Source organism: Caretta caretta, chromosome 6, assembly GCF_965140235.1.
Source record: "Caretta caretta isolate rCarCar2 chromosome 6, rCarCar1.hap1, whole genome shotgun sequence".
NCBI lineage: Eukaryota > Metazoa > Chordata > Testudines > Cheloniidae > Caretta > Caretta caretta.
This window is the reverse complement of record NC_134211.1, coordinates 35882764-35906664: the sequence shown is the minus strand read 5'-3', so window position 1 is coordinate 35906664 and position 23901 is coordinate 35882764. Positions and strand designations below refer to the sequence as shown.

The window sequence follows — 23901 nt, the reverse complement described above, 5'->3', positions numbered from 1 at the left end:
GTGGACTAGGGACTTGCTTAAGACCACTGATCATATTTGGCTTACAGTCCAACTCACATTTCAGTCAGTCAAGGTGAGTTAATTCTCTCTTACCTACCCCCTCCCTCCTCCCATCTCAACCAAGATAAGGACACTAAATCAAGTAACACAATCCACTAAGAAGTATTGGTTGAGACATTAAATAGAAAAGGTTGTACTTTATTCATTAGGGGCTAGTCAGTTTCCCCCTTTACACATAGTGGCAAAGGAGCGAGGAACCTCTGCTATCTTATACAGACACATAAATTACAGCCCTTGCATTCAAGGGAGCACAGGGATGGCTCTGAGTTGGGAAACGGGACAGAGAGTAGGCAGAAAGGAGGCCAAAAAGCTTCCCCTCTCCCACTAAATTCAGACCAGGAGCATCTGTAAGGTGGGAAGCTCTGGGAAGTATTTGCCTCCTCGTTTTCATCCTGCTACAGAATGGTACCATACTGCTTCCAGTGCAGAGCTGCAGCAAAATCCATGATTTAGCCCTAAATAGTTCCAGTTAGTGTGGGCGTTTTTGGTTCCTGGCTCCACTAAGGGAAGAAACTAAGCTTAACAGTGTAGCCTTATCTCAATGGGTATGTCTATTCTGCAATTTAACAACCCAGCTGGCCCATGTCAGCTGACTCAGGCTTGTGGGGCTCCAGGAGGGTCCCAGAACCCAGGCTCCAACATGCCAGAACAAATGAAATAATAAATAAAATGTCTGTCTATCTAAACTTCAGGCAACTCCGCCATCCATTGGTGAGAAATTTAGAAGGCCTGACACTAATTAAACTGTTTTGCTGGGGGCGGGGTGAGGAAAGGTGGTTAACTTGCATGGTATTACATTGTCTTCAAAGTCATCAAACAAAGTAAAGGACCACAAAAAAAATAAGCAGCCTCTCAGGGCTCCTGGCCTAGTGGGACTCTCAAAACTTTAGACTAGTAGTCTTGGGAGGATGGGGAGTTTCTTGAGGATTTAGGGCCTCCCAATGTATTACTCATTCATTCTACAGCCCTGGAGACATTTTCCATTGATAAGGATGAAGATGAGAAAACCTCAAGGATTCCTCACCTTCAAGACAGATTCCTGAAACTATAAGAAAACTGTCAAGGTATTTTCTTTCGCTCTGAATCTAAAATTAAAGGTTATCCTGATTACAGGGGCTCATTGTATTGAGGAAAGACTGTAATGAAACAAAGATAATTTTCTATTTATTATGTTGGGGTGGTTTTATTCAGCTAGATTTACATTAATCTTTGAGGTCCAGATGTGTATCTTTTGTCAAATAGTTCTGGGATAGCAAATACTGCTAAATCCAAAGGAATGAACGAAAACTCACACTGAAATAAAAACACAAGAGTCTGAGCTGTTTTTTGGCTGTTCCTTTCCTTCCGATTATTGCTTTTACTTTTAATTTTGAAACGTCAATGGTAATTGTAAACTGTTGGAGGCTGTTCCCCCATTTGATTAATGATGATGTTAAACAACACTTTAGGCTAATCCTTTCTACCTTTCATCTGAATAATTGCTATGTATCTAGTTCCTTTCACCTGGGACTGAGGTAAAATGACAGGCTATTGAGTTGGAGTGATCAGGAAGTGTGCCCTTTGTCATATCTGGCCACAGCCTATGGCCTGATCTATTTTCATTGTTGATCACAGTGCCTTCCCTCTTCTGAGATGTTTGTATCTTCAGACATAGAGCTCAGGCCTGCCAATGCATACAACACAACGTTGCTATTCCCATGGCACTACGACCGGCAGCATTTGCAAGATCAAATCTATAATTTGTGGACAGCTGTTGTTTAAATAATAATTATTTATTATTTGTATTACTGTAGCACCTAGAACCCCTAGTCATGGACCAGGCCCCCATTATGCTAGGTGCTAGAAAACTCAGAACAAAAAGACAGTCCCAGCCCTTGAAGGTAGTATCTGGCACAAGATGCTCCCTACAATGCTGAATCCTTCTTAACTCAGGCTTTCACAATATAGAATGCTTTTAAAAACTGTGTATTTACACTTCCTTTAATCTACTCTATGGAAATATCTGTTTTATTCTGTTTTAGCACCAATAAGAACAGAAGATGAAGAAATTATTCCAGCATAAAAAAAAAGTGGGAAAAGGAAATTTTTTGCAGCAAGCAAATTGCCCAGTTTACCTGGGACTGACTCAGTTCCAAAAAGAATTTAGTGGCTCTGAGCCTGCATGCCAATTTTCATAGAAAATACAAGCACAAAGATTCAAGGAACTCTTTTCCACAAAAGAGACTTATTGAGACGTCAAGAGGGATTAAATCGGGCCTTATGCAAAAACAGTTCAATGCCTGAAAAAGACCCTGAATCAAAAGGTAAATCAGACAAAAAAATAAATAAATACAAACGTGGCATGGCGAAATCACAACCTGTGCAAAAAGGCAGCTCACATATCCCACAAGCACATATACCACAATAGGAAGCTCCATGCATGTGTCAAATTCCTGATGCTGCCCTTACAAGAAGAATGTACTGTACCTGGGTTGGGTGATTCTCCCTAAGTAGGACATGTGGGGATACTTTGATGATGAGTGGAAATGGGCAAGGAAAGTGTCCTTGCCCATCTGACCAGGGAGTGGTCCAAACACAACCCTCAGAGGGACCCCCTGCACCCAGAATTAGACCCTTACCCACACCCATCACATTGGTGGCAGTTGTCCCCTTGAACTTAGGGGGGACTATGGACTACAGCATGCAAATTGTGGGTGTAGGACAACTAGATGGTAAGATCTCAAAGAACATGAGGAGAGTGTTTCTCCGCTAGTGATTTCATGTATAATTTGCTGGTTTTGTACTAACCTTTCCTCATCAGTTTCAAGTCTCTGGCATCCAGCAGATGCTGCTTCACTGGCTGCCTTAGTAAGGACATAGCAAGGAAAAGACGTCTGCTTATTTCATAGGGCAGCACCTCTCACGTATGAGCTCTAGGGGACTGTCCCAATTCCTAACCTTTTTTCACTTTTGTTTCTTCACACGCTGTCTCTTTTTTATAGGGTTAGACAACAACTAAAAACAACTTGAGGGAAAGAATCAGGATTCTGAAAGTTAAATAATGTTACTGAATTTTTGGTGGGTTTTTTTTTTTTAAATAGTAAGCAAATACTTTTAAAAGACTTCAGTACTGTCAACACCAACTGATCAAAAATCATAAGCCAGGTGCAAAAAACTATGAGATTATTTTTAAATGCCATGATTTTTAAGGGTTCTTTTTATTGGCCTTCTGGCTTCTGAACATCTAGGGTGCACTTTCAGGTCACGCTTTCAAGCTTTTGTCTGCAATCATCGGCGCTAGAAATATACTTTAAAAAAATGAAAGCTCAGATTCTCTTATAACCACATGACTCCAGGAGCTGAGGCTGCAAGAGAACACCAAACATTGCTAGATTCACAATAAACATTTGAAGAGTTGCCAATACTGAGATTAAAAGGTGCTGAAAGGTCAGAAATATTCCAATTTAAATTTTACAAAGCCTCAGAGAGGAGAGTAAAAGATAGAAAAATATTTAAATACTTAGAAGACAATGTTGAAGACCCTTAGATTGTAAATTCTTTGGGGCAGGGACTGTATTCACTGTGTACGTGTGTTTACAGTGCTTAGCACAAATACAAATGATAATGTGTTTTTTAAACATTTTTTTAAATAATTAAAAATAGAAGTTCTATTTAACAGTGTCCTGTTTATTGCTGAGAGCAGTACTAGTGCAAACAGGGCAGGAAGTGAAGGCAGAGCAGAAAACATCCAAATACCACTTTAGCTGCTCTTGGAACTACCTGCAACTAGTGGGAAAGAGCTTGGCGGGAGACAGAGCCAGTATTCCAAACTGTCAGAGTTGTCACCGAAGGTGGGCAGGAGCACTGTGAAACTGCACTGGAAGGGCAAGTGGCACCATTGCAGGTGCTATGCTTGTACTTCCTGTCCACACTGGCACAAAATAATTACCTCTGCGGTTTTGTGGTCTTGTGCTGAACAATTGCTTCAGTGCAAGCAGCACATACCTGGTACTCCCTGTCATTAAAGGTATAGTGGTGGCTGTCACTTGTAAACAGTTGATACATATTATCTGAGACAAACTCACAGACTAAAGTCTTTATCTGGGTAGAATTTATTTTCCTTATAAATACTGTAGATATGCTCAGAAAGGTCTATTGGAGTGAAGAGACAACAAATAAAAGTGATTTAACTCTTAGGGGTGAAGCAATCAGGATTCTCCTCTTTCACTATTCTTCTCATCATTTCTTTCCTCCTTATTTTCAGTTGTTCCTGCTACTTAATCAACTCACTGTATTTTCCATTTCTCAGTGCCTGCTCCAACCCATTTCATTTTTCAGAGGTGATACTAATTGGATTTCACCTGACACCCAGGACCACATCTGGCTGTACATAAGGAAGAAGAGAACATGCATAAATGTAGTACACCAGGGAGGGGAAGGTTATAATCACATACTACACTTCAAATGCTATGCATTAACTTCAATATCCTGAGGAAATATACCATTGTCAGACCTCTGAAACACAAGCATAGTGCAATTCTAATGAGATAATAAGGCCTAGAGACAAAATACTGCTGTTTCATTCATAAACTTTACCTACTTTCCCATATAGAATAAGAAGGTCTTGATACATACCTATTCCTCTTCCCAGTGTGTATCCCATTTCAAATTTAACATTAGCCAAGAGTAGAAGTAAAAACCCATTTAAACTTGCTTAGAATCCCTACTTAGTCCCTCAAATGAAGCACAAGTAGAGATGAACAAACCTCAAGCCCATATTTCTGTAGAATTTACAACACTGGGCTCAGATTCTGCAACCCTTGCTCCTGCTAAATAGTACCTAGTCATGCAAATAGGGCCACTAACTACACTAAGACCGCTTGCATGAGTACTAAATGTGTATTTAACTTGAAGAGTGATTGCAGAATTGGGTTAATAAAAAGTAGTACTCAGGTCTCAAAAAGAAACAGAAAATTCTTTGTACTCTAAAGAACAAATTTATTTCATGATGGGACATATATATCAAGAGCAGAGCATTCCTTTGTCCTTCAATCAGCCATCTGACACAGCATTTTAGTTACTGACTTTTTAATAAAGGTATACATTTCAGATAATTTAAAATATTAATTTTAAACATTAAACCGCATGCTTATAGTCAATTTTATTTTTTTATTTCTAACTACATTACACTCAGGAATACAACCTGATATCAGCTTAAAGGCTGAGAATTTTGGGGATGTTAACAAGAAATAGGAAAATCTAAAACAAATACTCTAATATCTTAACTTCCCTTAGAACTCAGTAGAAATCAAAGCTCCTCTGACCCCTAGCACCAAAGTGAAAACAAAATAAAAAAATACGGAACAATGTGGGAGATAATGTCATAAAAGTGGAAGCTGCAGGAAAATTCATTCCAACTCTTGCACCATCAGCACCAAATAACTAGATAGAAGAGAGGCCAAATTAGTTTAAATTGATGCCATATCAACTGGAAGTCTGACTGAGCCCATACATTGAACCGTAATTGCTCTCCATCCAATTTATGGGTCCAAACTGTCTGTTTTGCATCTGCTCCTATACCAATTTAAGCAATTTTGAACTTTGCTCTGCCTTGCTGAATGTATCACAGATTTATTAGTGCATCATGGTCCAATTTTTAAGATTCTCCACTAAGCTAGGCTATTATAGGGTGTGAAATTTTTATGTCCATCAGCCCAGGCCAGGAACATTCAGGAAGAACAACCACATGTGACCTTGCTGAACCCACCATGAATACTCAAAAGAAAATAATGGAATACACCAGAAAATAAAAAAGGAAGAGATCATTTTGTTCACTTCTTTCACTACCTTAAAGATTTGCTAGAAAGTGGTCTTGAACACTATGAAGAGCTTACAAGAGTGTTTCTAATTGGTAAAAAGCATTACTGCTAGTAAAATGGGCTTGATAGGCCAGCTAAGGTATTTATCCCTCTGTTATATGATTGAACCTGCTCCAGTTTCTTATATGGGATGAATGAAACTTTTAAATATTTATTTAAGGGATTGATCCTGCTCCAATTAACATAAACTGGATAGGATGACACTATTTCTTGTATTAAGTGAAAATTAGTTATTTCACCTGTAAGCATGTATTAAAATATTATCCTTATGCTACAAGGACAATTTTATAATACATTTTACACACATTTAGGCATCTGATTTTTGTCACTGGATACAACAGTTAACAGAAAGTATAACCTTTTTATTACAAAAGTTTTTATCTCATCAGAGAAGCAGTCTTTTTAGCCTCAACATTAAGAGTTTAGTTATCCATCCTTAAACTACACCAATGGCCAATGAAAAATTGCCAGTAAAATACAGTATAAGAGCCCATATGATAGGAAATGATGTTAACACACTGTATAAAGCAAACTACATTTCTCATCTCCAAAATTTAGGTGTCATAAAATTGTTTTTAAAATTATTTTTGTGAAAATATATTTTACATATAAACATTTCCTTATTGTGGCACTAACATCTTTTCAGACCATAGCTGAAATCAGCTTTATTAGGTAGAAGCATCTCAGGTTAGTCTCTTGATTTTGATCCTGGCATGGCACTTTATAGTCTGTCAAGTATTTCTTTATTTTGAATAATGTGTATTATTCCTTGCTCTACCACTGAACTTGCAGTGTAGCTTTGAAGAAGTCTCTTAATTTGTTTAGATCATTCAGTTTCCTCATCTGTAAAATAGAGGTAATACCAACCTTTGCAAAGAGCTTTTGGGTCCTCCAAGGAAAGGTTCACTAAATGCAAAATATTCATATAAAGCAATTTTACATTGATAGTCTAAACAAATTATTTTGCTGCATTTGGAACGATGTTGGTTTTATTATTGCTTTCACAAGCAGATTTCTTAGTTTATTTTTTCATAACTCTTCACCATACAGACATTTTAAATGCCAAGTGGACTTTGATTTGGCAGAGTATTTGGGCACTGCCTTTATTGTTATAATTTGTAAAAGGGTTCAATATTGTCCTGACTGTGTCAAAGCACTTTTTGATGACACAATTGTGAAGTCACATTTAGATATGTATGATGTATTATTTACAATTGTTATCTAAACACTTAATACAAAAAATCGTAATATGTAACAGCCTATCATAATACCTACAATAGGTAAAATATCTTTTCTTAAATTATTCAGAACTACTGCTATTTTTTAGTCTTTATTGTGAAGAGCCAGGGGAAATAATTTAAAATCTCGCCCTAGATGTAACGGTATGATGTACACAAAGATATAAACATAGTATGTAACAAGAAAGGTAAAGGATGGGATTTTCAAAAGCACGTATGTGAGCAGAAGTCCCATATACACTTAAAGAGAATGAACTATTTAACTGCCTATATCCCAGTGCTAGAAACCTGGATAATAAAGTGGAAGAACTGTTAAATCATGAGAATAAACTGACACGGTTGATATTACTGAAATCTGGTGAGAGAATTTGCATGACTGGAATGTTAAAGTCACTCTTTAGAATGGGTAAAAGGGGAGATGGGTGGCACTCTTCAGCAAAGATACCATTACTTGTTTTAGATGGTTGACATCTTGGAATCACAGGATCTTGAATGTTTATGGATCAATGTTTTAAATGATAACGTACAAAATGAGATATTGGTAGGTGTCTGACAGACCACCAAATCAGACTAGAGAACAGAACAAATGGCTTCTTAAGAATCTACTTTAAATGTGTAGAAAGTAAAAGCATGTAATCAAAGGGAACTTCAACTTAGGGGATGTATGCTGGAGGTCTCATGCTGCCAGTAGTAAAAAAAAAATCATTGGATTTTCTATAAATTATAGATAATTTTCTAACACAAGAAGTATTGCACCCAACAAAGGGTATTTCAATATTACACCTCATTTTGACTGACAAAGATGACTTGATCAAATAAATAAAAGTGATGGCTTAGGTGCAAGTGATTGTAACCTGATTACATTTGTTTTGTGCAAACAGAATACAGTCCCAGCCAGTAATATAAATACTTGGAGGTTTAAAGGGGTTCAATTACTAAAACTAAATATAATTATGAGCAGAATTGATTGAGATAAAAAATCTCAACAGAAAAGTAGGATTGAAAATTAGCAGTTGTTTAAGAACACTTACAAATCAATATATAACGAATGGGGGGAAAACTTATGGTTAATGGCAAGTAACAAGTCAGAAAGTAAGACGTGGGGGCAATATATAAGGGAAGCTAAATGTAACAACTAAACATCTATGGCCATTAGGATTACTAAAAATAAGGAATTATAAAAAAAAATCAGGAAAAAGGGGAGTCTTAACTGTACAGATGCAGATGGCAAAATTGTCCATAATGGTGAGAGAAAATGCAGTACATATTTCGAATATGTATTTGGAACAAAGCTGGATATCGTATTCATGTCATATATTGAGGGTGAAATATTTCCTATTCCAACATTAACTAATGGAAAGAAAACATGAGAATGACTCTACAGCCTGGTGGTTAGGGCCCTTAGGTGGAAGGCCCAGAGTCCAGTTCCCCTACTCCAATTACTATTTAATTATTTAGCAAAAGTGGAACAGCTTCAATAGGAGAAACAGAGAGATCTGCATCAGAATATCTCTCATGAGAGGTGGGAGGCCCCTGTTTAAATCCTTTCTCCCCATCAGGCAAAGGGAAAAATTGAACTTGTTTCCCACATCCCAGGTTCACAGCCAAGCAGGGGATTTTGAGGATCTCACTGGAACATAAATTTTGGGCTTAGGCTCCCAAGTGGGGAGGTAGGTACCTGAGTCCTTTTGTGGATCTGGGCTAAAGTGACTCATCAGTAAAGTCAGAAATAGAACCCAAAACTCCCAGTCCCCTACTTTAATCACTACACCAGGCTCATACAAAATGTGACAGGGGAAAAGGTGGTCTCTTCTTTCAATATTCTAGACTTTTTTAAAAACAGTCTAATCATGAGTTACTTTGAGAGAGGTTCACAGACTACAAGAAAACTTTAAAGAGAGAAAAATATTTTACTTTGTTTTGAGATCAATATCATCAAATATGTTTAGTAAAATGTGCGCTATGTCAAATGAAATCATTTGTAAAGCTGTAAACAGTGAAAAATATGATTCAGACTAAAAAGTCCCCACTGTTGTAAGAATCATTCACGTGTAAAAATATAGACCACAAATATAAGTATGTCCTTTAATCTCATGCATTTCTATAAAGAATTTTTCTTTAATAAATGAGAAAAATAAAGAAAATTAACTGTATAATTTTGTTGACATAAAGGAACAGAAACAAAGAAATTCTAAGTTAAGTATAACACTGTTCATTCCTCCTGTTATGCTTTGATACTCCACCAACCTCTCAGATCAACATGCAACTGTACATAAAGTAATCTGTGCTGCCACAGCTTGCCATGACAGGACAAGTCAAGGAAGGTACCATCATCCTTAGTGTTGAACTTGCTTTTTTCAGTTAGTGTTACAACCTACATATGAAATATACTGGTCCAGATTCTGGTTTGTGGCTGATTTGCACACAGCACAGTTCTGGGCACAGGTGCTCAAAACTGACCTTTGCACTATTCCTGCTGAGGCCCTGCAAAAAGTTACAGATGCCTAAGGTCTGCACCAGCTTATGCCAGATTGCTAAAAGGGAACAAAACCACAAGCAGAGGTTTTGTGTGGCCCAGGGGCAACCTGCCAATGGACCTTTTCCTCCAGCAAAATTAATTCTAAGCCATGGGAGGATCACCCTTATACCATAAATCTCCCCACTGTATTTTCCACTGAATGCATCTGATGAAGTGAGCTGTAGCTCACAAAAGCTTATGCTCAAATAAATTTGTTAATCTCTAAGGTGCCACAAGTCCTCCTTTTCTTTTTGTGAATACAGACTAACACGGCTGCTACTCTGAAACCTTATACCAGAGTAGATACAAGAACTACAGTGAGAAGAGTTGTATAAACTGGATAGTTGCATAAACAGGACACATCTGCATAGGAAGTTATCCTCCATGCACTAGTTAAGCCAGCTTTAGGGCCATTTCACACTGGTGGCATAGCAGAATGTGGCCATATAGCTGATTCAGACCCATTATGTTTATGTTATTTTTATTTTGGCACTTCATCTCTTTTAGTGAAATGGCATAAAGTCCTAAGTGTTCATCCAACATCTTCCCTTGCTCCACCTAAATCTGGTCCTACATTCCTGGAACACCCCCCCACCCCCAGTCTTTAATTTGTGCATCTCCCAATCAGCCACTTACGAATCATTTCATTAGAATATTAGTAATAAAGCTCAGTGAGAATTCCCTCTCATGAATTTTACTTCTCTAGGAAACTGGTTATTCAGCCCAAATACATTATTACCCCCACACAATCCCCTCTGGCTCCTTATTCTTTCGTAATTGTAATCGCTAGATTCTCCAACCAATCAGCTCTGAAATGAAGATAAAAATGAAGCTTAAGGTACATTTCAAAAACTCCACAAATTCCACTCCCCGAACGCCGCAAGCAGCTCCAGCATGTAAACACACAGATCGCCCTCCAGGCTTGTCTTGTCCAGCTGCCAACTGCACATTTTCCCAGGGAACATAAATTGAGATGCACACACGCACACTCGCTGCTTTATACCCATTCTGGGAAGAAATTCCTCCCAGCACAGCACCACCGAGGAGCGTGCACAGAGGCCCTGTCACTCCAGGGTCTGCATTAAAGACAACCCTTGTCTTATTCGCCAGGGCACGGCTTGCCAGCCTCCGCTAAACCAGACAGCCCCGGCCCCAGCGCCTTAGGGCGTGCGAAGCAAGCCAGAGGCTCCGCATAGCTAAGGAGTCGGTGATGCGCTCGGGGGTGCAGAAAGCAGGAGCAGAGAGGGGGGCACTGGGAGCGCGCTCAGGTGGGGGGGGGGCGATGAGCCGACCCCCCCCCCCCGCTTAGGGCTCCAGCATTTTTCTGGGGCGTGACGCGTTCCACAGGAAAAAACAGAGCGAGCCGCAGCCCGGGCGCGCCCAGCCCTTCAGCCCCCTAGCCCGGCCGCAGCCTCCTGCCCCGCCCCGAGCGCCACGGTCCCGTCCGCCCCGCTCCTGCTCCGAGGGGGAGCGCAGGGCAAAGCGCGGGGCGGGGGCGCCGCCACTCCCTCCAGCTTCTCCTCCACACGCCGCCGCAGCGAGCCCTCCGGACTCAGCCCCTCTCCCCAGAGCCGCCCAGCCGAGGGCGCTGCCAGGAGCCGGGCCATCCTGGCCCTTTTACCTTCTTTGGCTTTTTTCCTCCGGGCCAGGGTCCCTCCAAGTTTGCCCAAGAAGGAGTCATCTTTCTTCCGCGACGGGGGCGACTTGGGGGTGGTGGGGGACTTGGGGGCCGAGGGGGATTTCGGGGGAGAGGCTGCCATGCCGCGCCCGCGTTCAGGGCTGAGGGGAGGCAGGTTTGAAACCCAGCTGGAGCGGGAGGCTGCTCCCTGCTCCAAACGGAAGCGGAATTATTTCAAGCATTTCAAGCAGCTCCTGCTCTCTGCTTCCCTCCCGCCCTGCGCCACGGAAGGCCGCTCTGTGCGCTCCCCGCTCCCTCAGCCCCTGCTGCACCGCCGTGTACTCCGCTTTCCAGCCCAGCCTTCCTGCCCGGCTCCTGGGGGCAGCGGGCCGGGCCGGGCCGGGCGGTTGGCTGCCTCACTGGAGTAGGGATTCCTGGCTCTGCACTAGGAGCTTAGCGTTCAGAAAAGGGGAAGATCTACCACCCACCCTCTCTTCCAGGCAGGTGCATCCTACCCAAGATGTACCCGGCTGCTGTTAAGTGCATGAACTGTGCCCTCAGCCGGGCAGGGAAGGTACCTTTGCTTCTCTAAAGATTTTGACCCTATAAATAATAAATTTGTGACAGTCCCAGGCGGGTGAGATTCTGATCTTTCCAAGCAAGATCAAGCCAGGTTGCTCTAATTTAAAACTAGGGCCTTTACTCACATGGACCCAAGGCTGGTGGGCACAAAGAGTTAGCTCCTTGACATGCCCTTCTTTCCCACTCAAAGGTGCACCAAGTGCTCCTCAGCTACAGCTCAGGCTTCTCTTCCATCCGATTTAGATTTATACACTGGGCTCATCACATAGGGATTTGGGCCACAAACAGGCCCTTATCCTTCAACCATATACACATGCTTAACTTTACACATGACAAGAGATTAGTCCCATCTAAACCTGAAGAACTACTCAGCTTGAAGTGTTTACTTAAATGCTGCTACCAGGATTCCTAAATTCTGGAAGTGGGTGGAAAGGAGTACAGGTTAAGGTGAATGTTTCCATGTTGTCTGACCAATTCTCACTAGGAAAGACAACAAGCTAATAAGAAAACACTAGCAAGCTTTCTGCAAGTTAATACTCAATTTTCAAAATAGGCTTTAATCTCACACTATATTTCTCCCTCCACTCCCCTCTGTTGCATCCATCATCATAGTATGTGGGTACAATATAACGCACTGATAAGAAAGAAACATAAAACTGCAACATATATTACATATACAGTAAGAAAAAGAACAAAAGAAAGAACGGTCAGTACTATGACAAATATATGTATATGAAAAAGAAATACCATTTTCTAGTATATTTCCCATTAAGGAGAAGTACTGTGTCCCTGTTTTCTTAATTGATTTGTAAACGAGTAGCCTGGAAGAAAAGTATAATAAAAAACACAGAGTTTACCATGATTGGCAGTCTGTTCAGGAGAGGCCCAGGAGTGGGACAGCATTAGTGTCATCTGGATGTGCTACTTTCACTTACCACTTAATCACTTGATTAACAATTTAGGCAAAAAGCCACACACACTTCATGCAAATATCTGGCTATCCATTAGGCATAATAAGTGAAATGAAATTACCATGAGGATATTTCTAAATCAGTTAATAATTGTTGTGTTTACAAGTCAGTAACGGTGAGTGTCTGATGAGAGGCAGACATAAATAAATACAGACATACTGTATACTGTTTGCACATGCCCTAGAGAACAACATTCTACAGCCATAGAGTGCCATTCTTCTAAAAGTGGCATTGGCTTGAGGGTTGGTAGGATATCACATTTCCTTCTGTTTGCTCTCTCTGACTCATAACATTTATTGTATTTTTGAACAGTTATCTGCATATTCTACAGTGTTTCACATGCTACTAAAATCAACTCTATTTTTCAGAAGTACCTAGTAGGACCTAGACAAATTGGAGGATTGGGCCAAAAGAAATCTGATGAGGTTCAATAAGGATAAGTGCAGGGTCCTGCACTTAGGACGGAAGAATCCAATGCACCGCTACAGACTAGGGGCCGAATGGCTAGGCAGCAGTTCTGCGGAAAAGGACGTAGGGGTGACAGTGGATGAGAAGCTGGATATGAGTCAGCAGTGTGCCCTTGTTGCCAAGAAGGCCAATGGCATTTTGGGATGTATAAGTAGGGGCATAGCGAGCAGATCGAGGGACGTGATCGTTCCGCTCTATTCGACATTGGTGAGGCCTCATCTGGAGTACTGTGTCCAGTTTTGGGCCCCACACTACAAGAAGGATGTGGATAAATTGGAGAGAGTCCAGTGAAGGGCAACAAAAATGATTAGGGGTCTAGAACACATGACTTATGAGGAGAGGCTGAGGGAGCTGGGATTGTTTAGTCTGCAGAAGAGAAGAATGAGGGGGGATTTGATAGCTGCTTTCAGCTACCTGAAAGGGGGTTCCAAAGAGGATGGCTCTAGACTGTTCTCAATGGTAGCAGATGACAGAACGAGGAGTAATGGTCTCAAGTTGCAGTGGGGGAGGTTTAGATTGGATATTAGGAAAAACTTTTTCACTATGAGGGTGGTGAAACACTGGAATGCGTTACCTAGGGAGGTGGTAGAATCTCCTTCCTTAGAGGTTTTTAAGGTCAGCCTTGACAAAGCCCTGGCTGGGATGATTTAACTGGGAATTGGTCCTGCTTCGAGCAGGGGGTTGGACTAGATGACCTTCTGGGGTCCCTTCCAACCCTGATATTCTATGATTCTATGATTCTAAGTTTTGTTTACTCAGACACTGTGGATCAGGTCAGCAGGTGCTTTAAATTTTTTTTTTTTAAGGATGTAGTTAGAGACTTTTCTAAAAGAGGAGAGAGAAATAAATATAGCCTCAAGACCTTCATATGAGCACATGGAGGCCTACATATTTACACATAATTACACAGCTAGATCCCCATTTATACCTAATTTATTCATGTAAATAGGTACTTATGGATGTAAATCTTATGGGCACAGGAGATTAAAAAGATTTTTTTTCAAGTGAAGGTCTGGCTGCCTTTCTGCCACCAGATTCCATCTTAATGACAGAAAGGACAAATCAGATATTTTGCTGGCTACAATGCACACTGGGGCACGTAGCCTTATAGCATGCAAAATCTGAACTAAATGTTCAATTGCTACGTTACTTGTTCGACTAAAAAACCCCAGTACCTTTTTTTTTTTTCCCCTATCTGGTCTTCATCTTTATTTTCAAAATATGGACATTCAATTCAGAAAAATATATTATGCAACATCCTTTATGGGAGAGATTTTGCTGCCAGGAGGTGGGAAAAAATGAAAAAAAAAAAAAAAGAATGTGCCTTTAAAATCAGTTTAATCTAATTTGAGACCACAAATATTAAATTGCCTTAACAACAATTGTTATTTCCTGGGGACACTATAGTGGCAGAGTTATGGTTGTTGGGGTGCCTTAACTGTGTATTTACCTTAACGTATTTGGAATTCTTTTAAGTATAACTTTAACTCTGAATTTCCTGGTTTGAAATTCTTAGTACTGGAATAACGACAACATCACTGTAAAGTTCTTTACCGTTAATTTACATGCTACATACCCTCCATCTTAACTTAGTGTTTCTGTCTGGGATCATATATAGAACATTGAATTAAAACTACATACAATAATACAAAGACTACATACATATGTATAAGGGGGAAGTTATGGTTGATGTAGAAAACAACTTTAAATTTCTCAGTTTTTATTTGTGTAAACTCTCAACCTTATATAAAGTTGCAGTAATATAGGTCTACTGGGTTTGTGGGGGGAAAGGTTGTTTTGGTTTTATAAAATTCAATATCCCAAAGGCTCACACACAAAAAACATAACTACACAGCCATATGCTCCTTCTTGTACAGCTCTTCATATCTGTTTTTTTTTTAGTTTACCACAGGGTCATATCACTCAGAGTGACATACAACTGCAGTGAAGGAAGGATTTTATCCAAACTAATTTTCTCAATAAGCTGAGAGGGATAGACCATATTAATATACTCATTATGGTCTAGGCCAGAAGTTCTCAAACTGTGGTCCATGAACCACCAGTGGTCTGTGAGCTCCATTCAGGTGGTCCGCAAATAATTCCCTCTAAGGTGCATGTGACATTGTACTCCATAATGTTTTGTGGAAATATGCTTATGAGTATAAATATGCTATAACTGGAATATGCTTCATGCAAAAGGTCTCTTGTACAGTATCATTACAAAGTTTGTGATCTTGTCACCTGAACTGGAATCCATCTTAAACCTGGTGCTTTGCCATTTAGGAGGAGGAGTGGGGACCCAGAGAGACAAAAAATTCCCACCTTGTGCTAAAGCTATAAAAGGAGGTGGAACAGAACATGTCCCAGTCATGAGAAAGCCCCAGCTTTTCACCTAAGATGCCTGCTGGAATTAACAAGGGGGAAAGGATTGGGCCCAAACTAGGAAGGAGTCTAGTCTGTGAAAGAAGCTTATTGAAACATCTCTGAGGGTGAGATTTACCTGTATTCAGTTTCTTAATGTATTTGGGTTAGACTTGTGTGTGTTGTTTTATTTTGCTTGGTAACTTACCTAGTTCTAGCTGTTATTATTTGAAACCAATTAAATCCTACTTTTAATACTTAATAAAATCACTTTGGTTTATTAATTAACCCAAAGTAAGTGATTAATATCTGGGAGAGCAAACACCTGTGCATATCTCTCTATCAGTAAAAAGAAAAGGAGTACTTGTGGCACCTTAGAGACTAACCAATTTATTTGAGCATGAGCTTTCATGAGCTACAGCTCACTTCATTGGATGCATACTGTGGAAACTGCAGAAGACATTATATACACTGGAAACTGCAGAAGACATTATATACACAGAGACCATGAAACAATACCTCCTCCCACCCCACTCTCCTGCTGGTAATAGCTTATCTAAAGTGATCATCAAGTTGGGCCATTTCCAGCACAAATCCAGGTTTTCTCACCCTCTGTGTCCCCCCCCCCCCCCCGCCACACACACACAAACTCACTCTCATACAATGTGTATGAAAATCAAGGTGGGCCATTTCCAGCACAAATCCAGGTTTTCTCACCCCCCCCCCCCAACACACACACAAACTCACTCTCCTGTTGGCAATAGCTCATCCAAACTGACCACTCTCCTTACAATGTGCATGATAATCAAGGTGGGCCATTTACAGCATAAATCCAAGTTTAACTAGAATGTCGGGGGGAGGGGGGTAGAAAAAAACAAGGGGAAATAGGCTACCTTGCATAATGACTTAGCCACTCCCAGTCTCTATTTAAGCCTAAATTAATAGTATCCAATTTGCAAATGAATTCCAATTCAGCAGTTTCTCGCTGGAGTCTGGATTTGAAGTTTTTTTGTTGTAAGATAGCGACCTTCATGTCTGTGATTGCGTGACCAGAGAGATTGAAGTGTTCTCCGACTGGTTTATGAATGTTATAATTCTTGACATCTGATTTGTGTCCATTTATTCTTTTACGTAGAGACTGTCCAGTTTGACCAATGTACATGGCAGAGGGGCATTGCTGGCACATGATGGCATATATCACATTGGTAGATGTGCAGGTGAACGAGCCTCTGATAGTGTGGCTGATGTTATTAGGCCCTTTGATGGTGTCCCCTGAATAGATATGTGGGCACAGTTGGCAACGGGCTTTGTTGCAAGGATAGGTTCCTGGGTTAGTGGTTCTGTTGTGTGGTATGTGGTTGTTGGTGAGTATTTGCTTCAGGTTGGGGGGCTGTCTGTAGGCAAGGACTGGCCTGTCTCCCAAGATTTGTGAGAGTGTTGGGTCATCCTTCAGGATAGGTTGTAGATCCTTAATAATGCGTTGGAGGGGTTTTAGTTGGGGGCTGAAGGTGACGGCTAGTGGCGTTCTGTTATTTTCTTTGTTAGGCCTGTCCTGTAGTAGGTGACTAACACCTACAAGAAAATAGAGACTGGGAGTGGCTAAGTCATTATGCAAGGTAGCCTATTTCCCCTTGTTTTTTTCTACCCTCCTCCCACCCCGACGTTCTGGTTAAACTTGGATTTATGCTGGAAATGGCCCACCTTGATTATCATGCACATTTTAAAGAGAGTGGTCACTTTGGATGAGCTATTACCAGCAGGAGAGTGAGTTTTTGTGTGTGTGTTTTTTTGAAACAAGGGGGTGGGGGGGTGAGAAAACCTGTATTTGTGCTGGAAATGGCCCACCTTGATTTTCATACACATTGTGAGGAGAGTGGTCACTTTGGATAAGCTATTACCAGCAGGAGAGTGAGTTTGTGTGTGTGGTTTTTGGAGGGGGGTGGGGGGGTGAGAAAACCTGGATTTGTGCTGGAAATGGCCCACCTTGATTATCATACACATTTTAAAGAGAGTGGTCACTTTGGATGGGCTATTACCAGCAGGAGAGTGAGTTTGTGTGTGTGTGTGGGGGGGGGGGGGCAGAGGGTGAGAAAACCTGGATTTGTGCTGGAAATGGCCCAACTTGATGATCACTTTAGATAAGCTATTACCAGCAGGAGAGTGGGGTGGGAGGAGGTATTGTTTCATGGTCTCTGTGTATATAATGTCTTCTGCAGTTTCCACAGTATGCATCCGATGAAGTGAGCTGTAGCTCACGAAAGCTCATGCTCAAATAAATTGGTTAGTCTCTAAGGTGCCACAAGTACTCCTTTTCTTTTTGCGAATACAGACTAACACGGCTGTTACTCTGAAACCTCTCTATCAGTGTTATAGAGGGCAGACAATTTATGAGTTTACCCTGTATAAGCTTTATACAGAGTAAAATGGATTTATTTGGGGTTTGGATCCCATTGGGAGCTCGGTGTCTGGGTGCTGGAGGCAGGTGACCTGCTGAGCAGTTTTTGGTTAAAGTCTGCAGCTTTGTGGGCATGGACCAGACCTCGGTCTGTGTTGCAGCAGGCTAGTGTGTCTGGCTCAACAAGGCAAAGGTCTGGAGTCCCAAGCTGGCAGGGAAAACGGGCTCAAAGGCAATTCCAGCACATCAAGTGACAGTCTCTATGACCAAACCCGTCACCGTGCATGCCTGGGCGGCCGCACACAAGAGAATGAAGTGCCAGTCCACTAATTAGGTGCCTGGACCCTGGAGAAGATGCACATGTAAGGTGAGGTGGTGGCCTTGGGGGGAATAGGGCAGGTGAGTGGGCAGTGGGTTGAGAAGAGGCGGTGGGAGGAATTTGGGACATGCAGGGCTGCAGCAGCCAGAGAACGAGGTGACTTTCCCCAGCTCCAGGGCTGTGGCTACTGGGGAGAGACGGCCTTCCTTCCCAGCCCCAGCTCGGGGGCTTCCACGGCAGGGGAGAGGGCACATCCATCACATTAGAAAGGTAAGACTACTGATATTAAAATATGAGTTGTGTGCTTTTATTTGTAGAACAAAAAATGTTAATAATTAAGTTTTTTTTTAATTTAGGGGTTTTATCCAAAGCACTTTACAATAGTTAGCTAATTAAGTGGTCCGCCAAGACCCTCAGCAATTTTCAGTGGTCCATGAAAAAAAAAGTTTGAGAACCACTGGGTTAGGCAAATAGGAAGGAGAGCTTGATTAGCGGAAAGAATACCACAGTTTAGATTTATATGTGTGGCCTCAGATAACTGATTCACAGGAGAAAGCTCAGCTTTGATGTCATATCTCGTTTTCACTACATTTCTGCTATTTAACACACGGTTCAAGCTGGGCTGACTAAGACAAAGTCACACAGTAAATTAGATTGGATTGTAGCTCAACATGTTTCTTTTAACTACACTTTTTCTCTAACCTTTAGACCACATGATCGTCAGACACTGAGTGGAATTTCAAGATCACTCAGTGCTGGCATACTGATGCTCTCATTGTAGTCAGTTGTGACTTTCCAATTGGCTTTAGTGAGAGCAGAATTAGGCCAGTTCTGAATGCTTTTGAAAATCCCACCCTAAATATTTTTCTGAATGTTTGCAATCAACCATCTGCTAAAGCCTTGACCTGCCAACTCTATGCAGCTAATTGCTAAGCATTCATCTCATCATTAATTATTTCTGTAAGCTTGTTAATAGCTAACAGCAAATTAAGAGAGGATACTAAGGTGACAGTGCATATCCACCTAAACAATGAGGAGTCCGGTGACACCTTAAAGACACAGATTTATTTAGGCATAAGCTTTTATGGGTAAAAAACCCATTTCTTCAGATGCATAGTGTGAAAATTACAGATACAGGCATAAATATATATATTGGCACATGAAGAGAAGGGAGTTACCTTACAAGTGGAGAAGCAATGTTGAAGGCCAATTCAGTCAGGGTGAATGTTGTCCACTCCCAACAACTGATGAGGAGGTGTCAATACCAAAAGAGGGGAAAATTGCTTTTGTTGTAAGCCAACCTCTCCAGTCCCTATTCAAGCCCAAATTGATGGTGTTAAGTTTGCAAATGAATTGTAGCTCTGCAGTTTCTCTTTGAAGTCTGTTTCTGAAGGTTTTTTGTTGAAGAATGGCTACTTTTAAATCTGTTATTGAATGTCCAGGGAGATTGAAGGGTTCTCCTACTGGCTTTTGTATGTTACCATTCCTGATGTCTGATGTGTGTCCATTTATCCTTTTGCTTAGAGACTGTCCGGTTTGGCCAATGTACATGGCAGAGGGGCATTGCTGGCACATGATGGCATATATCACATTGGTAGATGTGTCGGTGAATGAGCCCCTGATGGTGTGGTTGGGTCCTATGGTGGTGTCGCTAGAGTAGATATGGGGGCAGAGAAGGCAACGGGGTTTGTTACAGAGTTGGTTCCTGGGTTAGTGTTTCTGTGGTGTGTAGTGTTTCTGTGGTGTTTTCTGTAGTTGCTGGTGAGTATTTGCTTCAGGTTGGCGGTGGGGGGGAGACTGTCTACAAGCGAGGATTGGCCTGCATCCCAAGGCCTGTGATAGTGGGGGATCGTCCTTCAGGGTAGGTTGTAGATCATTGATGATACGCTGGAGAGGTTTTAGCTGGGGGTTGTACAAGATGGCCAGTGGTGCTCTGTTATTTTCCTTGTTGGGCCTGTCCTGTAGTAGGTGACTTCTGGGTACCCATCTTGCACTGTCAATCTGTTTCCAGGTGGGTATTGTAGTTTTAAGAATGCTTGATAGAGATCTTGTAGGTGTTTGTCTCTGTCTGAAGGATTAGAGCAAATGTGGTTGTATCTCAGGGCTTGGCTGTAGACAATGGATCGTGTAATGTGTCCTGGATGGAAGCTGGAGGAATGTAGGTAAGTATAGCGGTCAGTAGGTTTCCAGTATAGGGTGGTATTTATGTGACCATCGCTTATTTGCACTGTAGTGTCCAGGAAGTGGATCTCTTGTGTGGACTGGACCAGGCTGAGGTTGATGGTGGGGTGGAAATTGTTGAAATCCAGGTGGAATTCTTCAAGGGCCTACTTCCCGTGGGTCCATATGATGAAGATGTCATCAATGTAGCGTCAGTAGAGGAGGGGCGCTAGGGCATGAGAGCTGAGGAAACGTTGTTCTAAGTCAGCCAGCAGTGCTGTTGCTGTCCCCAAATCTGAAATGGATGTGGGTGAGGACAAAGTCACAAAGGTCAGCCACCAGGTGTCCCAGGGCCTCCTCAGGGATACTGTTCCTGACAGCTTGTAGTCCATCCTCATATGGAATATTGGTGTAAAGAGCTACATCCATCGTGGCCAGGATGGTGTTTTCAGGAAGATCACCAATGCATTGTAGTTTCCTCAGAAAGTCGGTGATGTTTCGAAAATAGCTAGGAGTGCTGGTAGCTTAGGGTCTGAGGAGAGAGTCCAAATAGCCAAATAATCCTGCTGTAAGAGTGCCAATGCCTGAGATGATGGGGCATCCAGGATTTCCAGGTTTATGGATCTTGGGTAGCAGATAGAATACCCCTGGTCGGGGCTCTAGGGGTATGTCTGTGTAGATTTGTTCCCATGCTGTAGCAGGGAGTTTCTTGAGCATATGGTGTAGTTGGAGAGTTGCTTGGTAGCCTCCTGTTCATAATCTGACCTGTTCATGATGACTACAGGACTCCTTTGTCAGCCTCTTTGATTATAATGTCAGAGTTGTTTCTGAGACTGTGGGTGGCATTGCGTTCTATACAGCTGAGGTTATAGGGGCAAGTGATGCTGTTTGTTTACAATTTCAGCCTGTGCACGTCTGCAGAAGCACTCTATGTAGAAGACCAGTCTGTCATTTCGACCATCAGAAGGAGTCTACTCAGAATTCTTCTTCTTGTAGTGTTGGTAGGAGGTTTCCTGTGGGTCAGTGGTGTGTTGAAAATATTCCTTGAGTCATAGATGGCAAAAGTAGCCTTCCAGATCACCAACAGAACTGTATCATGTGTGTGGGGGTGGTGGGGCAGAAAGAGAGTCCCTGAGATAGTAGGTTGTAGATCTGTCCTATCTACAACCTATCCTGAAGGACGATCCTCCACTCTCACAGGTCTTGGGGAGGCAGGCCAATCCTTGCTTACAGACAGCCCCCCAACCTGAAGCAAATACCAGCAACTACACACCGCACCACAGAAACATTAACCCAGGAATCAATCCCTGTAACAAACCCCATTGCCATCTCTGTCCCCATATCTACTCTAGCAACACCATCATAGGACCCAACCACGCCATCAGGGGCTCATTCACTTGCACATCTATTAATGTTATATATGCCCTCATGTGCCAGCAATGCCCCTCTGCCATGTACATTGGCCAAACCGGGCAGTCTCTACGCAAAAGGATAAATGGACACAAATCAGACATCAGGAATGGTAACATACAAAAGCCAGTAGGAGAACCCTTCAATCTCCCTGGACAGATATAAATAAATAACAGATTTAACAGATAAACAACAGATTTAAAAGTAGCCATCTTTCAACAAAAAATCCTTCAAAAACAGACTTCAAAGAGAAACTGCAGAGCTACAATTCATTTGCAAACTTAACACCATCAATTTGGGCTTGAAAAGGGACTGGAGTGGCTGGCTCACTACAAAAGCAATTTTCCCCTCTCTTGGTATTGACACCTCCTCATCAATTGTTTGGAGTGGAAAACATCCACCCCGACCGAACTGGCCTTCAACATTGCTTCTCCACTTGTAAGGTAACTCCCTTCTCTTCATGTGCCAATATATATATATTTATGCCTGCATCTGTAATTTTAACTCCATGCACCTGAAGAAGTGAGTTTTTACCCACAAAATCTTATGCCCAAATAAATCTGTGTCTTTAAGGTGCCACCGGACTCCTCATTGTTTCTGTGGATACAGACTAACACGGCTACCCCTCTGATACTTCATATCCGCCTAAGTTTTACTTGTTTCTCTCTCTCGGCTAATCAAACAAATGGAGACCAAATACCCATAAAATAACTTGACACCATTAAATAAAAGTTTTTGGCAACTCTCTCTTCTTTTCCCCCATTCCTCTAAGGAGCCCCCTACACCTCAACAAAAAAACATAGAACTAACAAGATTCATGCTTAGCTTCACCATTGAATCACATCCGCATTCATTTGTTTGTACATTTTCTGGTTAGCTTGTAAGCCCTTTGGGACAAGGATCTTGTCTTTATACCTTTCTAACATGCCCAGCAGTGTGGGCACTATAGAAATAAAAACAACCATTATTATATAAATTTCAAGAAAACAGTTGATCTTCAAGTAGCTCATTCATAAATATGTTGTGTGCTCATCTTATATGTTAGGACCTCTAAGAACTAGCCCAACACTTAATAAATAAAAACTGTAGGTGAAAAAGGAGACCTACTGTATACAATGAAAAAAATGACCTAATTGGCAAGTTTTAATACAGAGAAAGCACCATTATAAATAAGCTCACGTGGCTTTTAGTGATATATATATCACTATTTACAGTCAACTATAAACAATAGGCCAGAGTGACACATGTCTAGAATCAGGCCCATACCATATTTATTTAAATCTGAACTCACTGGGACAGCCTCACTTCACAAAAATCTTTCAGTGGTATTTATTTAATAGTCTTCTGTATTTACAAATCCATATGCAGCATCTGTGTCCCAAGCCTCTTATGCCACATTTCTATGAATATTCCAGCAAGTGAATATTCCGGGCAAGAATAGCCACCAAGTGTCTGCTGCAAAGCTCATTGAAATCCATGGACGGACTCCTCACAGGGGACTTCAGATTGGGGTTCCAAAGGGCAATATTTTAAATGCATATTTGTGCAACGTGAGTTCCTAATTTGTAGTTGAGATATTCACACTAGAAACCTGACTGTAAGAGGCATCCTCATCCTGTCAGTGAATGGAAACATAGCACATGATCTGTGTCTCCAATCAAAAATGTCTGACCTTCAAATATTGAATACCTGCCACCAACTGCTCCCAACCAGCTATGGACTTAGAATTATTTGCAAGAATTATTGGGTGAATAATTGTGAATAACTAATACATTTGAGGAGACCACACAATCTGTTCATGCACAATATGCAAACTAAAGTTGTGGTGAATTCCACTGAATAATTTAGTCATTACAAGTTATTTGCTAAATTCTAGCTATATGAGATTTGGTTGTCATGAAGGCGATAGGGATAGTAGTCACTCTATAATAGTGTAAATATAC

General features: G+C 41.4%; 1 protein-coding gene across 3 annotated transcripts in view; it reads right to left on the bottom strand.

Moving 5' to 3' along the window:
• The window catches only part of PARVA (parvin alpha), an 89536-nt gene extending 77835 nt beyond the window's left edge, over positions 1 to 11701 (bottom strand). Inside the window, exon 1 of one of the 3 annotated variants that reach the window (XM_048855601.2) lies at positions 11296 to 11701. In XM_048855601.2, the coding sequence (XP_048711558.1) occupies positions 11296 to 11434 (139 nt within the window). In that variant the 5' untranslated portion in view covers positions 11435 to 11701. The remainder of the gene's footprint in view (positions 1 to 11295) is intronic. The other 2 variants (XM_048855602.2, XM_048855603.2) reach the window with 2 other exon arrangements.
• Between the last annotated feature and the right edge of the window lie 12200 nt (positions 11702 to 23901).